This window comes from Ursus americanus, chromosome 20 (genome assembly GCF_024610735.1).
Source record: "Ursus americanus isolate L20-20 chromosome 20, mUrsAme1.1.p, whole genome shotgun sequence".
In the NCBI taxonomy this organism is placed as follows: domain Eukaryota; kingdom Metazoa; phylum Chordata; class Mammalia; order Carnivora; family Ursidae; genus Ursus; species Ursus americanus.
Genome location: NC_142146.1, coordinates 7371397 through 7388371, shown reverse-complemented (window position 1 = coordinate 7388371; position 16975 = coordinate 7371397). Strand labels below are relative to the sequence as shown.

General features: G+C 45.7%; 1 protein-coding gene across 2 annotated transcripts in view; it reads left to right on the top strand.

Moving 5' to 3' along the window:
* Nucleotides 1-16975, top strand: part of TRANK1 (tetratricopeptide repeat and ankyrin repeat containing 1) — a 97882-nt gene that overhangs the window by 15766 nt on the left and 65141 nt on the right. The window contains exons 2-5 of one of the 2 annotated variants that reach the window (XM_087870080.1): nt 3979-4110; nt 8541-8667; nt 11839-11989; nt 14651-14769. In XM_087870080.1, the coding sequence (XP_087726206.1) occupies nt 3979-4110; nt 8541-8667; nt 11839-11989; nt 14651-14769 (529 nt within the window). Of the gene's footprint in view, nt 1-3473; nt 4111-8540; nt 8668-11838; nt 11990-14650; nt 14770-16975 lie in introns of those variants that run through there. The other variant, XM_045798274.2, reaches the window with a different exon arrangement.

Sequence of the window (16975 nt, the reverse complement as noted above, 5' to 3'; positions counted from 1 at the left end):
AGCTGAAATGCCCTTCAACAGATGACTGGGTTAAGAAGATGTGGTCCATATACACAATGGAATATTACTCAGCTATCAAAAAGAATGATTTTTCCACATTTGTTGCAACATGGACAGCACTGGAGGAGATAATGCTAAGTGAAATAAGTCAAGCAGAGAAAGACAATTATCATATGGTTTCTCTCATCTATGGAACATAAGAACTAGGAAGATAGGTAGGAGAAGAAAGGGATAAAGAAAGGGGGGGTAATCAGAAGGGGGAATGAAGCATGAGAGACTATGGACTCTGAGAAACAAACTGAAGGCTTCAGAGGGGAGGGATGTGGGGGAATGGGATAGGCTGGTGATGGGTAGTAAGGAGGGCACGTATTGCATGGTGCACTGGGTGTTATACACAACTAATGAATCATCAAACTTTACATCAAAAACCAGGGATGTACTGTATGGTGACTAACATAATATAATAAAAAATATTATTATAATAAAAAAATGAAGTTGCAGCACCTGGGTTTGGATTCTAGTTCCACCACCTTCTAGGTAACTGTGGCAAGTAGCCCCAGTTTCCCTGTATGTCAAATGGGGACAATCATGACTACTTCATGGGTTTTCTTGTAACACTAGAATGGCATGATTGACATAAAGCACATAGTAGGTGCTCAGTACCTGTTAGCCATCAAGTGCATTGTCATTACCACTTGTATTCAACAATTTCATCTTATTAACAGGCTGCCCAGGTGTTAAAAAAAAAAAGGTTCAACAACTAAAGCATTATTCCCTATAATGAGAATGTGACTGCCAATAAATCCTGTTAAGAAGCAAAACCCTTCTGTGTGCTTGGCAATCCCCTGATTTCCTGTGATGTGATTTTACCAAGAAAACGCAGAAACAAACGAAGGAATACCTTTGATGTTTGCTCACCTAACATTAAGAGCTCACTCTTGGTGTCTAGAGGAGTATGAAAAAACCCCAAATACTGACATGAATAGTTTTTATTGTATTTGTAAATACAGTGGAAATGTTTTGTGTTTGAATTCTTCAATTAAGTCCTTGAAGAGTCTCATTTGAACAACATTTATGTTCTGATTATTAATGTTGTCCATTGTAGAGCAGTTGAAAATTCAGAAAAGCACAAGAAGGAAAATTAAAACCCTGCCTAATCCCAATGGTGTGGCTTTTAGTTAATGTTTTGGCATATTTTCAATATATTATATGTGTTTAAAATTCAATTTGGGGGGCGCTTGGGTGGCTCAGTTGGTTAAGCGTCTGCCTTTGGCTCAGGTTGTGGTCTGGGAGTCCTAAGATCGAGCCCTGCATTGGGCTCCCTGCTCAACAGGGATCTACTTCTCCCTCTCTGCCCCCTGCCCCCCCCCCCCCCCGCTTGTGTTCTCTCTGTCTCTCACACTCAAGTAAATAAATAAAATCTTTAAAAAAAATTCAGTTTGGGATTATGCACCAATTTATGTAGACTGTATTTTTCATTTACTAACTTAGCCAATCATTACATATCCTTTTACAACATGATTTTTGAAATAACTGTGGGGTGTCCTACCATATGGATATTCTATAACTGATTCAAATCCATTACGAGTTATACGATATTTAGGGTTATTTCCACTTCTTCACTGTGGCAAACATCCATGAAATGAAATCTATCCATGATGTAGTATATTTCCCCTGTAAGCAGCATATAACAGCCCCCAATACTTGGGGTCATTTTAAAAAGTATTTTCCAGTGATATGTTGTTGCTGTAATTCTTCATTTCTTTGCTCACCAGTGAAGGGGATCCTGTTTGTCTACTCTCCATATACTTAGAAATTACTTGTATTCCTGTGTGAATTGTGTGTTTAGGGCCTTACAGATTTTGGACAAATTCTTGGCCTTTTCTTGGAGTGGAAAGGTTATTTCTAAAAGAGGCATATTGGGATGCTAGGCTGGCTCAGTCTGTAGAGCATGCGACATGATCTTGGGGTCATGAGTTCGAGCCCTACCTTGAGTGTAGAGATTACTTCATACAAAAATTAAAAGAGGCATATTATTTCTTTTTAAAGATATTATTTACTCATTTATATGAGAGAGAGAGAGAGAGTGAGTAAGAGAGCACAAGCAGGGGTAGCGGCAGAGGGAGAGGCAGAAGCAGGCTCCCTGCTGAGCAGGGATCCCAAAAGAGGCATATTAATCCTTGTCAGTTGTGAATGGTGACTTTTTTTTTCCTAGTTGCCTGGTCATGGCCAGTTTAAAAAACTGGACAGATAGCTGATGATACTCAGAAGAGAAACATGTTTATATCTGTAGTCAATCAATTCTTTTTTTTAAAAAGATTTTATTTATTTATTTGACAGAGAGAGACAGCCAGCGAGAGAGGGAACGCAAGCGGGGGGAGTGGGAGAGGAAGAAGCAGGCTCCCAGCAGAGGAGCCTGATGTGGGTCTCGATTCCAGAACGCCAGGATCATGCCCTGAGCCAAAGGCAGACGCTTAACGACTGCGCCACCCAGGTGCCCCTGTAGTCAATCAATTCTTGAACATTTTTTCATGTTCACCTCTGTCATCTCTGTATAAATTTGAGTCATGGAATTGAGAGATTATTTAATGGAAAGTATATGTGGAATTTTGTACTCTGACTTGTTTAGGAACCATGAGCCTCATTCAGATACAGCTCTGGCTGAGGAACGGAGCGCTGATCCAAAACCCCATCCTCGATAAGCTCATGTGGGTTTAAAATAGGCCACCACTTATATCTGCTTGGATCTCTTCCCCTGTCCCAAAACTTCTCACCAAGATTTGAAATGATAAAAATAATATGAATCATTATCTAAGATCAATAATAAAACCCCCTGATAGATTGTGTGATCTCCCACTCCCAGGTACATGGCCTATGCAAACACCTGAATTGTCCTCCTTCATATTTCAGACTCCCCTTCCCACTGTTACCCTGGGAGGAGGAGATTCTAAGGGGCATCTCTTCCGAGCCCCACCTTTTCTCTGCCTCCTTGGCGGCTGCTTCCCAAGACATCCCTAGATGCTCTCCTTTCTGCTACCTTTGCCCAGCAAACACTCCTGGGCTCCTCGGGCAGGTAGGGCTCCAGGCGCTTGTCTCCGACTACGCAGCCCACCCGAGAGAGAATCAGTAACAGGCAACCTTCTGGGTCTGGCCTTCACACCTGTTACACCACAAATATTTAAGTGCCCATCGCTAGTCTGTGCAACTACAAAAATGAGTAAGACAGAAGTCATGACCTGCAAGAAGTAATCTGAGGGACACATACTCCAAGGCTTATTTTATAGTGTTTTAGGAAGGGAGGAGGGCAGGAGAGGCAGTGGTTGTGGCCCTGTGTCCCAGCCTCTTGTATATGGAGGCCTTTAGAATTGCCCTTCCCCTCCCTTTTCCCGCTCCCAAGAGAATGGCGGGACTATCCACTGAGCTGTGTTTGTACGGACAGGTGATGTGGTATAGTGGTCAAGAGCAGAAACTTGGACGTGAGGTCAGAACCCGGCAATGCCATTAGCAGATGCTTGGGCAAAGTGACTTGAACCTCGTTGAGCCTCAGTTTCCTCATCTGAACAGTGGGGACAGTGCCTCCTTTATGGGCCGTCATGGTGGGTAAGGGAGAAAGTAACGATAGTGCCCTTTTGGGGAACAGCTGCCACTTCTGGGGCACAGGCTACCCATGAGGTGCGAGTTGTCTCGGGCTTTGGCGGCAGCCTCCTCCCTCAGTGCCTGGCTTATCACTACCACAGGATACCTGGAATTGCTCGGCGGCTGCCTCCCAGGTCAGAAAAGAACTGGGGAAGAAACGGTCTCCTCGGACTCCCTGTCTGGTCCCCGGGGTGGTGAGGGGCGTTGTCAGGATGTGCTCCGTGCAGGTGGGTGGGGCCAGAGCGGACAAACTGCCTCTGCACACTCCCAGCCATGCAGACGTAAAGGGAGCCGGGTCCCACGCGGGGCCTGGCCGCCAGCCCTAGCCCCCTCTCCCCACAGGATGGACCCCACGGCTTACGCCGAGCTGCTGAAAGAGTCCGGCAACCAGGTCCTGAAGAACGGGAACTTCTCTCTGGCCATCAGAAAGTACGATGAAGCCATCCAGATCCTCCTGCAGTTGTACCAGTGGGGGTGAGTGCAGTTTACTCCGCTCTTCTGGTGTTGGGTTTGTTTCTGTGTTTTCAGTAAATGGAAACTCCCTCTGTCACTTGTTTACCTCCCGTTTCTTATCACGTCGCCTAGTTTCTGTTTTCTTTCTCTTCCTCCTCCCCTCCTCCCCTGCTTCCTACGTATCTGCTCTGTACTGTGAGCTCCGAAACTGCACAGAGAATACTAAGAGGGAAATAGAAAGTGAAACACAGGGGCTGTTGCACAACTTCCCCTTTTGTCTGGTGATGGGAATCAGAGTTCCTGGGATGGTCCAAGGCCCCAGCCTCTTCGCTGGCATTTGTTTCGTTTTCCTGGTTCTCTGTGCCATTTCCCCTGTGGCTCCAGTGGTACCACAGGGGAGCTCCAGCTCACCTCTTCCCCTGCCCCTTCAACTTCCAACTGACCTGTGCCCAAACATTTTAGTACCATGACATGCTTGACAATTATGGAGGACCCTTAAGAGCTTTTGTTTATGTAAGCTGGAGCTGTCAATACAGCCAGGATTTGAACTTAAAACTGAGATAAATTTAAAATATAGATTCAATTACCTCATTAAAATTTCAATGACAAACTCATTCCACGTCAACCTCAGTAATGTATTTTAATGAAAAATAAGTATATTTTCCAAAACCAGAAACTTCGTGAGAAGAGCTGCACATTTTTCATTTTTGCAGAGCTCTTTATCAATAGAAGACACCTGACCTCTCATATCTGCTTCTGCATTCAATCCTTTGGGATATCACACATCATGTAGCCCCCCCGGAAGATTCCTGGGATACATGTGAGAGAATGTGTGAAAAAGGCACATAATATCTCAGTTCCTTGTTACCACTGTACCTAATTACCACAATTTAGTGGCTTAAAACAATACATGTTTATTATCTTACAGTTTTGGAGGTCAGAAGTCCAAAATGAGTCTCACGAAGTTTAAATTGAGGTGTCTGTAGGGCTGGTCTTTTGCAGAGGACAATCCATTTCCTTGCCTCTTTCCACTTTGGGTGGCCTCCTGCACGCCTTGCCTGGTGGCCCCTTCTTTCATCTTCAAAGTGCATCCTTCCAGTGTGCTGTTGCATTGTATCACTGTCTCCTGTTCTGTGTCGTGTCTCCCCCTGTCTGTCTCTCACAAGGACCCTTGTGATAGAATCCTAACCCAGGATAATCTCCCCCCAAGATTTAGAAATTGATCACATCTGCAAAGGTTCCCCCCCCATAAAAGGTAATATTATTTAGGGACCATTATTCAGCCTGCTACCATTGTGAAAATATTTGACCTTGTGGACCAATTGAAATGGTCTTAGGGACCCCCAGAGGTTCCCACACCACGCTTTGGGAACAGCTGCAATAGAGGTTGTCATTTATGGGGTGCATGGAGCTTAAACTTGTGCTGGGAAATGCCACTGAATGAAATTACTGAATCATGCCTCCTACTTCCTACCTTCTATCACCTTGGTGTCTACCCTCTAGCTGGATGTGAGTTGAGTGCCATTGGCTTGGATCTGTAATTCTGCACCTCCTGGCTAAGATCAGAACGGTGTCAAAGCCAGGCTTAGAGTGCAAGTCATCTGACTTTTTTTTTCTTTCTTTCTCTTTCTTTCTTTCTTTCTTTCTTTCTTTCTTTCTTTCTTTCTTTCTTGAATTTATTTATTTATTTGAGAGAGAGAGAGAGTGAGTGAGAGAGCACAAGTGGGGAGGGGCAGAGGGAGAAGTAGACTCCCCACTGAGCAGGGAACCCAACATGGGGCTTGATCCCAGGACCCTGGGATCATGACCTGAGCCCAAAGCAGACACTGAACCGACTGAGCCACCCAGGTGCCCATAGCATCTGACTTTCTTAAAGATGAAATGTTGTGTAGCAGTTATGGCTGTAGACTGACCCCACACTGTGGGACCACTAAGGGGACTTCTGCCTGGACCCTCACGTATTGTCTTTCACGACCTTCCTGCCACTGGCCGCTGAACTAGGGATTTAGGTGCAAGTGCTCTCAGGAGGAGAGAATGGAGGGAAGCAGGATGGGGCAGAGAAGGCTCCAGGCAGGGATGGTGTGCCAACTGAAGGCAGCTTCAGCCTGATCCCCTGGGGAGCTCCGGAGCATGAGCTGTACTGCAGAGCTGGTCCCACTTTGGGGCAAGGGAGCTGACCTTTTGATTCTCATGTCAGTCAGCCATCTATTGTAGGCTGTCTGGCCCTGAGAAGTTGTCCTAAGGAGTGGGGCTGTATTAGTCAGCTTGGGCTGCCATAACAATATACCATTGCCTGGGCGGAGTCAACAACAGGAACTTATTTCTCGAAGTTCTAGAGGCTGGTAAGTCTGAGATCAAAGTGCTGGCCAATTCAGTTTCTGGTGAGAGTTCTCTTCCTGGCTTGCAGATGCCTACCTTTGCACCATGTCCTCACGTGGTGGAGAGAGAGAGACAGAGAAAGACAGAGAGAGAGACAGAGAGGGAGGAAGCTCTCTGGTGTCTCCTCATATAAGGGCACTAATCTTATCATAAGGGCCCCACTTCATGACCTCAGCTAAACCTAATTACCTCCCCAAAGGCCCCATCTCCAAATACCATTACACTGGCTGGTAGGACTTCAACATATGGATGGAGGGGCACAATTTAGTGCACAGCAGGGTCATAACCTCCTGCGAAGAGTGCAGCTCCCCTTAGGCTGAGGGCAAATCTGGAGAACAGGGCACTGGGAGCCCCTAGTGGCAGCCAGTGCTCACTGCAGCTGGGGATGGTGGCCCTGGGCAGGGTATCTGGGCTCGGCACCTGCAGTCATAGCTTCCTTGCCAGTCACCCACTGGCTGCCCCACTGCCTCTCCTGTGCTTCTGGGGCCTCGTCCCTTCACCTAGAGGGAACGACGGGCAGTGACAGAAGCCGGAAACATAAAGCACTGAGGCTGGGGCAGTAGTAGAGGTGATTTTTACTTTGCTTTTTATTTGTGCTTGTCTGCATCACTTATCTTTTCTATAGTGATTTGTAGTACTTTTGCAATTAAAATATTCGATAAAAAAGAGGTATAAGCCTGGCTTTTTTTCTCTCATGTGTCTTGAATTGAATGGCATCTAGGCTTCAACATATTGTGGTACACTTTGCATATGTCTTCACATTTGGTGTGGTTTTGGCACCAAGCTTGGAATATTATCCCTAGACCCAGGCAAGAGGACCCACCCTGATATGCTTTAGAGGGCCCTCCTGTGGCTTCCCTCCAGCTGTGCCCACCACCCAGGCAGGAGTCTGTGGGGCCATGGGCTTTACCCACCCAGAGTCTTTTCCTCCCCTTTGGTCCACTCCATGGGTATCAGGACCCTGGAATTCCTGCCCATGGACTCTGCTCCCAGGGCTTTCACAGACCTCCTACCTGCAGCCTGTTCTTCCGAGGGCTGGGCAAGTTCATGTGTGTGGACAGCACTTGGAATCATGCCTCCTGCAGGGCAGGATGAAGGCTGAGATGGAGGGAGTGGGCAGGGGTGCAGTCTTGGCTCACTCTGCCCTGACACAGTTCCTACAGTTCTAAATTTGAACCAGGTATTATAAAGTAGGAAGATAGAACATATTTTATTGAACACTTTGTGAACTTGATTTATGACCTTCAAATACTTAGGGTAGCACTGTCCAATAGGACCTTCTATGATGATGAAGATGTTCTATAATATAGAATGGGGCTATCAAGTACTTGAAATGTGGCTAATACAGCTAAAGAACTGAATTTTAAATTTTATTTAAATTAAATTAAATTAAATTAAATTAAATTAAATTAAATATGAATAGCTACACATAGCCAGTGGCTACCATATTGGACAGTGTGGATTAACCCCAGTGTGTGTGAGCCCCATTTGCACTCTGGCCCTGGGTCCTGCAAATGTTAGGGCGGTCCTGCCTCTACACTACAATGGTGCTCATCCTGCACCTGTCACAGTAGGTCCGTGGGGATGGTGTGGTCACATGTGTGAAAGGCCCTTCCTGTGATAAGCCCTGCATCCATCCAGTGTGGACATGCACGTAGAGGGGCTCACCCCACACTACACGGATCAGTGTCTGGACTCTGCTGAGGCTCAGTGGGAACTTCCATCCTCTCCGTCCTTAGGACCGGTCACCATTTTCACAGCATCTCCACCAAGGTGGTCTCTAAAAAATAAAAAGATCGGTGGAGAACAGTGAGAGGTAGAGCTGAGGTGCTGAGAACATTTGTCATGAAAAGGAGCAGAGGATTTGGGAGCGAGGAGGGACAGACTTGTACTTTGTGAATGTCCTGGGCTTTCTGGGGTGGGGGGAGAGTTGGAGGGCCAGACGTGATAGGTGTAACTGGGACATTAACTGGCGATGGTGGCAGCCAGGCCCAGCACTGCGGCCTTCAGGGTGGTTTTCTGTATCTGCAGCAAGATAGCTCTCCTGACCACCGGTCCGTTCTTTCTGACAGGGTTCCCCCCCGGGAGCTGGCTGTGCTTCTGTGCAACAAATCCAATGCATTTTACAGCCTTGGGAAATGGAATGAGGCCTTTGTGGCGGCCAAGGAATGTCTCCAGTGGGATCCAACCTACGTGAAGGTACGGTGACAGCTGGGGGCCCTGCCTATCTTCCTCTCACCCCCTCCTTCTTTGTAAAATGAAAGTGTGAGGAGAGCTTGCCTTCAACTCTCTGCACTTCAGACAGATGCCCATAGGGCATGCGAGCCCATCTGGAGGAGACTAACAACCATGGTGGCCAGCTGTGGAAATGCCCTTGTGGGGGGAGCTCGTAGTGTTCTGATATAGTTACATCAGGACTGGGCGTCTGAAGTGACGCTTGCAAGTTTCATTTTAGCCAGCTGGGTGGACATATGACACGGATTCTTCAGGAAGCACTTCTTACGTGGAAATCAGCTCCGTTGGAGGGATTGGGGACGTTTGAGAGGCTGGAGTTAGCAAAGGTCAATAAATGACCATTTGGTTGTTGTTCTCAGCTAAAATTCTGTCAGTGCCCACTCTGCGAGGCACCTCTCTGTTCTTCGTTCTTTGTGTCTTGAGGAGGGCAAACAGACAGGAAGACACCATCCCAGCTCTTGAGTAATAACTCATTGTCCAGTTGGGGAGAGCACAAAAAGCAGAATCAGAGTCCGTAAAGGAGTGGACATTCAGGAGCCTGAGGCACATGCAATGAAGTGTCTGTCAGTGATCTAGACTATTTATAGCGAGGCTCCGAGATGGGAAAAGCACAGCCCTTTCTCCCCAGTGCTCTGCTGTGGATTGGTTTCAGCAGCTCCAAGGAGCTCCTTTTCCCTCCTTAAGCCTTCCTCCCCGCCCCGCCCCCCCCCCCCCCCCCCCCCGCCCCCGACTGTAAAGGGAGATGCTATCTAGATCCTAGAGTTGCTTCCAGGATTAAGAGTCCTCACTGGGTGTTATATGCAAGTAATGAATCATGGAACTTTACATCAAAAACTAGGGATGTACTGTATGGTGACTAACATAATATAATAAAAAATATTATTAAATAAAAAAAAGAATAAAAAAAGGAGTCCTTGGTTCAAGTTCTTGGCCCTCGGTAAATAGGAGTTTGCATTATTTCCTCAGGGGTCTGCCTTTTGTGCACAACTGCTAGAAGCTGAACAGTGGGAAGTGGGGAGGGGCTTTGACCTACGGATTCTACATCCTCAAGGAAGGGATTTGTCTCTTTTACCTTAAACCCCTTATATTGGAGGATGGATACTTTAGGAACTATTGGATAGTTTTAAAAATGGGAAAGCATTCCTGAGAAAGTCTCCCCAGAGACATTTTAGGATTTTCCCCATCCCCCAGCTGGATGGGGGAGGGGAGGACTTGGGGCATGCGCACATCCCCAGGCCTTGGATGGACTTCCTTGAGGGGCCAGACCTACAGCAGTCCCCAGCAGCACAGTGACCAGGACCCACTCCCCATTCTTACTCCTGGCTGTCTCCCTCTTTCCCCATTCTCTCCCACTTGCCGTCCTCCCCTAAATGTCCTCTGTAGGGGAGGAAGAATGCTTTCTGTCTACCTTCTTTTGGTTCAGTGGCTGGGGCCCTGCAAATCTGACTGACAAGAGACAAATTAACAAAAGAAAACCATATAAATTTTATTTTGTGTTAATTTTTACATGACACAGGGGCCTTCCTAGGAAAGACCCCAAGAGAAGCAGGTAGGCTTGAGAAATCATATATATATTTTTAAAAGATTTTATTTGTTTATTTTAGAGATAGAGAGAGAAAAGAAAGTGGGGGGAGGAGCAGAGAGAGAGGGACAAGCAGACTTGGGACTGAGCCCAGAGCCCGACCAAGGGATCTATCCCATGACCCTGAGATCATGACCTGAGCCAAAATCAAGAATCAGAGGCTTAAAATTGACTGAGCCACGCCCTGAGAACTTATATACATTTTTAACAAAGAGCAATAAACTGTGGAGATGGGCCGGACAAAGGAAAGGCGTGTAGACTTCTGGGGCCTTGGACTGTGGGAACACACGTATGTGTGGGAAACTAATGGGAGGGAGATCAGGCTATCTTAGCAACACTTAGCAGTGCTGGTCCCGCTCAGTGCCGATTTCGGCCTCCTTCATGGCCATAAAAATTCCCTGGGAGAGGGAGAGGGGATTTATGGCAGTCCTCGTTTTCTTAGACTATCTGCTTTCAGTCAGATAAGGGAGGCTCCAGGAAGGGTTCTTTCTGCATCTGTTGAATCTCAAATGCCTCGGACTCAAGATAACACCTATGCCAAAGTGTCATATTTTGGGGTGGCATATTCTCATCCCCTTCATCCCCCCCCACCCTGCAAATATAAAAGATGAAAGAAACTTAAATCTGAGGAGGGCAAGGAAGTGGGGAATTCTGTGTCCAGCTTACCCAGTTGGGGGGAAAAAACCCCACCTTCTCCCACCCCTCTTTTCTGGTTGTTATCTAAGGTTCTAGACTTTCAAAGGAAGGTGAAAACAAATCGAGAAAGAATCAGAGATTTGGTGTCAAGTGCAATTTTTAAGTGCTTGCTTTTTTTATGAAGCCGATTGGTGAACACCTTTCATTATCTTAGAATGTTGTCTTGGTAGGTGCTGGTGTGGATTCTTTTAGAGAATCAAAGAGGGGAAAGGCAGTATCATTTTGTTCCTACTCAAGGTACGCAGTGTGTATATAGGTAAAACTAAACCATTTTTCTGTTACTCATTGTAATTTGCCTCTTTACAGAAAGAAAAAATTTTTGCCTCTGGTGTGCATTGCCTACAATGTAGAGCTCAATACATCTCAGTGCTTGTCGTTACCATTTTCATTTTTTTTTTCCCGGCTACATACCCAGTGGAAATTGTGTTTACTTTGATTGAAAGGAGCAGGGAACAACTTCTGTGTTTACATGACAATCTCATTCTTTTTTGGAACACTGTCATCCCAGGATTTTTTCATTCTCTTCTTGCCCGGGCTGTGATTTGAGGCATGAATAAATAAGCCACACATGTAATTGGAACCAGGCCTGCTTCCATCACTCTGTGTCATATGTTAGATGCTGTGTTTAAGTCATGGATTTGAAAGTGATTATTTTCTTGGCGGTTAAAAAACGACAGGAAAAATGTGGCACAGAACGTAACGTGGGAATGCTGTCTCCAGCGCTTGTTAGAAATCTGTGTTTACATAGAAGCGAAACCTCTACAGTCCATTCCCTCAGGTCATCAATCTTTCCTTTCCTTTTAGCGGCTGGTTGGAAGAGATGGGCGAGTTACGGTTTTGCTTTTCTTCTGTCCCAGGGATACTACCGAGCTGGTTATTCTTTGCTGCGGTTGCTCCAACCTTATGAAGCGGCTCGCATGTTTTTCGAGGGTCTGCGGCTTCTGCAAAGCACTCCAGACCAGATCCAGGTTGCTGATTTCCTTGTGGGAATCTTCACCACGATGGGCAGTAAGTTGGAACCGGAGGGAGCCTTTGTTCATTCTTTCTTTCCTTTTTTAAAAAATTTTAAAATTCTATTATTTTATTTGAAAGGCTCTTGCGGAGATAATTCCAGGGTGTTTCTTTGTGGCTGGTTTATGTAGTTTGAATGGAATTATTTTCACACTAGAAAGCATTTTAGAAGCTTTGGTGGCTCATGTCCTTGTAAAAACAACAAAATCCTTTTGCAGAAACCACTTATAAAGCTCTGCCAATCAGACTTCAGTTTTCTCTGTTGCTTCTTATAGATCTTTTCCTCTCTATGCTACTTATTTTATGTGATTTGTGCTCTTTCCTGTGATGTTTGCATGTGTTTCTCCAATACGCCAAGAAATATTCCTGTTTGCTTTCAAAATACCCTGGAAGGGCTCATAGAAGTGTTGCAGGAATTCTCTGCCTTTAGTGCTTGTGGTTCTTGGTCATGCCGCTTGGAAGAATGAACAGGTAGACCAGAGGAAGAGTGGTGGGCAGCAGAGCAAAGTTTGCTGAGCTGTAGTGTAAAGCTCCCGGAGGCGGAGAGAGGCCCGAGTAGGTTGCCCCCCGAGTTTCCAAGTCTAGGGGATTTTATGAGCTCTTTTGTGGAACTATTTTCAGCAACCAGGGTGTGCTGAGTCGTACCAATCAGGACTTTGGTCACATTATCTACCTATTAGATTAACGTCAACGTGTGGATGGTCTTTTTTGCTGATATCTGGGGGCTTATGTCTTAACTGCCATTGCCTGTGATAGTGACAAGTGCTTTGTGGGTAACTGTCTTACTTTAGGACGTTTTGCAGAAGTCATTTCTGCGAAGGCTGCAAAGCAGAATGCTAGGGCACTCCTGTCTGAGCTGCAAAACAGGATGCTGGTGCTGTTCTATCTTAGCTGTCCTGACTCCATATTTTCTTGTTGGGGGCCCAGGCCCTGACTACCTAACTGTCCTACTAACTCCTAACAGTGGAAGATGACGTGGTGCTCAAGGTCTCCCTTGCTATGCTCACTGCAGCAGAGGACCTGGGCACTCAGTGCAGGAGTGACGCACGGGAAGCCTTTTGCGTCACTGCCTCGAGTTATTACTCTAATGACCTTGCCGGTGAGCTGGCTTTGTCAGTGGCCTGGATTAGGCAAAAACAGAAAACCATAAAACACAATCTAACATACTCCTTGCCAGTGACAAAGGAACTCTTTCGTGCTTATCTTGGCACAGTCTGAAGTTCTGCCAATGGCCAGGCCGTTGTTCTCAAATATTGTGTTTGATTGCATTTAAGATTGTATTGACTTAAGATGTGCCATTGATAAATGTTTTGCCACTGAGAGACAAAATCAATTGTCACACACGTCCCGATGCTAGAGATGTTAGAATGCGAAAAATGGCACGTGTTAGAATTGGGGGAAAATGGTCTTTGGCTTTCAGAGGTGGGGAAATAGATTCAGCTGTTACAGGTCCAACTGTGCCCACGGAGATTGTGGGAAAGCAACTATTGTGGTCTGTGGCAAATTTGGGCAAGTTTGGCAGATGGGGGAGGGGTGAAAGCCATATCACGCAGGCAGTGGGAAGGGTTTGGAGGTGGGCACAGCTGAGTCCCTTGGACAGAGAAGTAGAAGATCCCCAGATAAATGCTGACCGGTCCCAGCTTTCCAGTCCGGCTTTTGCTGGCAGTGACCTGCTTGCCTTTCCTGAGTCTGATGGCTTGGCCTGTTCCCTACCATCCCTCATGTCCTCTCTGCATCTTTGTAAAGTCACTGTTTATTTCTGGGTGACTGCTCCCTTAAAAAAATCTGGATGGTTTCCATTCTGCCGCCATCCTGAGAGGGGGCATTTCATGGGACTTCTTAGGGCAATGCATCCCATACTATTATGCCGAAGTATTCCTATTTGGAAGGTGAATGTATGCCTATGGCACAATTTCTAAAATTTGAAAAATATATTTATGGAAATTTTGTATCCTTTCGAGCAATATCTATTTATTTGATGTTTACTTGTTTTTGGAAGTTGATAATCCTGGAGGAGAGGCTGACACCTGCCCTTGCTCCTTGGATGATCTCATTCATGAGTTTGAGAAATGTGGTTTGGAGGATCATGAGATGCAATGGGCCACTAGGTTAGAAGAATGTGTGTTGACTGAGAGTTGGCAAATCTGGGTCCCCGTCTTTGTTTTTGTCATTAACTAGCTGCATGATATGCCATGAAACCTGACCTCATTTGTCATCATTTCTCATCGGTTGGGTGAAAATAATATTTGTCACATCTTTCTTAAAGGATATGAGGTGTTATTTTTTTATTTTTATTTTTTTTAACTTCTTTTGAGTTTCTATTTCCTCCTCTATAAGTGGAGATAATAGGCCATTGCCTTGTTGGTCTGTTTGAGGGATTAAATATTAGCACGTATTGCTGGGCTTGGCATATAGAAGAGCGAAGTGAGTGTTAGCTCACATCACACTGCCTAACTCTTGGGGCATTGAGCTGGTAGGTTAGCCTGAAGTGATTGCTACTTCGGTCCGTTATAAAGGACTTTTACTTTGCAAATGCCTTTCTTTCTGATACTTTTAATTTTCCATGTATCTATCTGTGGTCTTAATTGGAGAACCTTTCCCTAAATGTTCTAGACTCTGCCCAGGTTAAAATTTCTAAACTATGGAAATTTCTTTCAGGTGACCCCATTGTTTTGCAAAGTTTTTTGCCCTGTTTTGATCACATTTTTACTACCGAATTCTCAACAGAAGTGTGGCAATCTGTAATAGAAAAGTTGGCAAAGAAAGGATTATGGCATGTAAGTAAAAGAGGATGGCTCTCTTGTGGGGACGTACATTCTTGGTTAAATGGACTCTTTCTGTCTGCATTGGGGAGGGGATTGTAATTTGTTATCTGTGTATTTTGATGCCAAAATAACTTTTTAACTGCACCACCATTGAAGATGGAAAGTCACTGAGTGATATAGATTAACCAGTTTCTGTTTTTTTTTAAAGATAGGAAACATATTCAGAACACCTAATAATAATATTAGCTAATGTGTATTGCCCTCACTCCTTGCTCTGTGTCTTCATTGTCATCACAGAAGTGTCAAGTTCAGGTGCTAATGACAATGTGGAATGAGGAAAATAAACAATTGCATGTTCATCTTCATCATCTTTTTATACTGCATTTGCTAGTGTTGGCTTAGAAGACCTGCCTGTGTTACCCTGAGCAATTCTGTGTAGCTTTTTTTCTCAATCAAAAAAATTTAAAAAAAAGATTTTATTTATTTACTTGAGAGAGAGCGCGTGCGCGGGAGAGAGCATGAGAAAGAGAGAGAGAGGGAAAGAGCATGTGAGCATGAGTGGGGGGGGGGTTGGGGAGGAGCAGAAGGAGAGGGAGAAGCGGACTCCCTGCTGAGCAGGGAGCCCAGGATTGTGACCCGAGCCAAAGGCAGGCGCTTAATGGGCTTAGCCACCCAGGTGCCCCACTTCTGTGTAGCTTTAAGGGACTGCTGCCCACAGATAACAGTGAGGCTGCAGGAGCCAAACCCAGGGCTGGGAATCCAGAGAATGGAAGAGTGGGGTGGACTGTGAGCCTGGGCTTCAGTGTCACACAGATGCCTCCTCAAATCATAATCTTCCACTTTCTCTTTTAGGCTAATTACTTCCCCTCTGGGCCTTATTTCCTCATTTGCAAGTTGCAGGATATATACTTACTCCTCAGGGTTTTGGTGAGAATGATAAATAATGGACCAAGAACACCTAATAATAACATTAGCTAATGTTTATCAAGGGCTTACAACGTGCCAGGCACTGAGCTAACGGAGCTTTGCGATGCCTGGCATGTGCTAAATGCCCAGTGAATATTAGTTGTCACTGATGGTGGGCTCTCAGTGCATGTGGAAAGGGCTGGCCAAAGGTGGCAGTTAGGTCAGGAAGGGCCTGCTGGGCTTTCGGAAGCTGGGCAGTCCAGCAAAGTCACCAAAAACAAGGGCAACCTATAAGGACTCTTGAGCCAGGCAAGGTAAATCACTTTAAAATACAGAATTCTTCAATTTTTAAAAAGCTCATGGATTACATTGGAAATCTAATGAAATTGATGGGGTTTTCTTTGCATACACAACAGTTATGGGTATAGTTTCAGGTGGTTCATGGGAAATCCCTGAAAGTCCAGCAACAAGTTTCCTGAAGCTCACTCCCATATCAAAAGGTCTTGAGAAAGCAGGCAGGCAAGGGAAGGTCCAAGATTGCAGCTCCGTGGCAGGTCCATTGGTCCAATATTCCAGCTGTGGGGCCCCAGTCATTTTTTCACATACTGGAAATAGAGATATCTTGTTAAAAAAAAAAAAAGCCAGGTAAGCCATCAGGATTGTCAGAACCCTGAGCATGTCATTTTGAGATTGGGGTGTGTTCAGGGCGAGCAGTAAAGAGTGGGCATCAGGCTGCAAAACCCGGATTCAAGATGTGGCTCAGTTCCTGTGGTCCCACATCCACTAGCAGGAGCATACATGATGGAGGTTGAGGCCGAGCCTGGTCTCCAGCCGTGGCCATACCAGAGCCTGGAGCCCTTAGACCTGTTGGCACACCTGGATGATCTCAGTAGGGACCTCTCAGGACATGCTCTGTGTGTGACCTAGGAAAAATGGCTTGACGTTTTCAGGATTCAGTTTCTTTAGTGACTTTAGATAGCGTCACTGGCTCGCTGAGAAAAAAAAAGTTTGTCAATTTCTGTAGTGTCAATACTCTCACCAGGGCCCAATTTGAAGTCACTAATAAGGGCTCCGGGACGTGGCACTGGGAATTCTGAACTGCCGTCGGCTCTCACTCACCGGCTGGTAGGAGCTGCTCCACACACTGCTCCACAGGGTCTAACGGACCCCGAACACGTTGGGGCTTATGAAACACTGAAGTGCTAAAGAATGAATTGGAATGAGATACTTGTAAAGGATCGGATTTTTCTGCTTGCTGAGTAGGCTTTAAGAACTTTGCAGGGAATCACTTCTTTACCCATTGTAGTCTCAG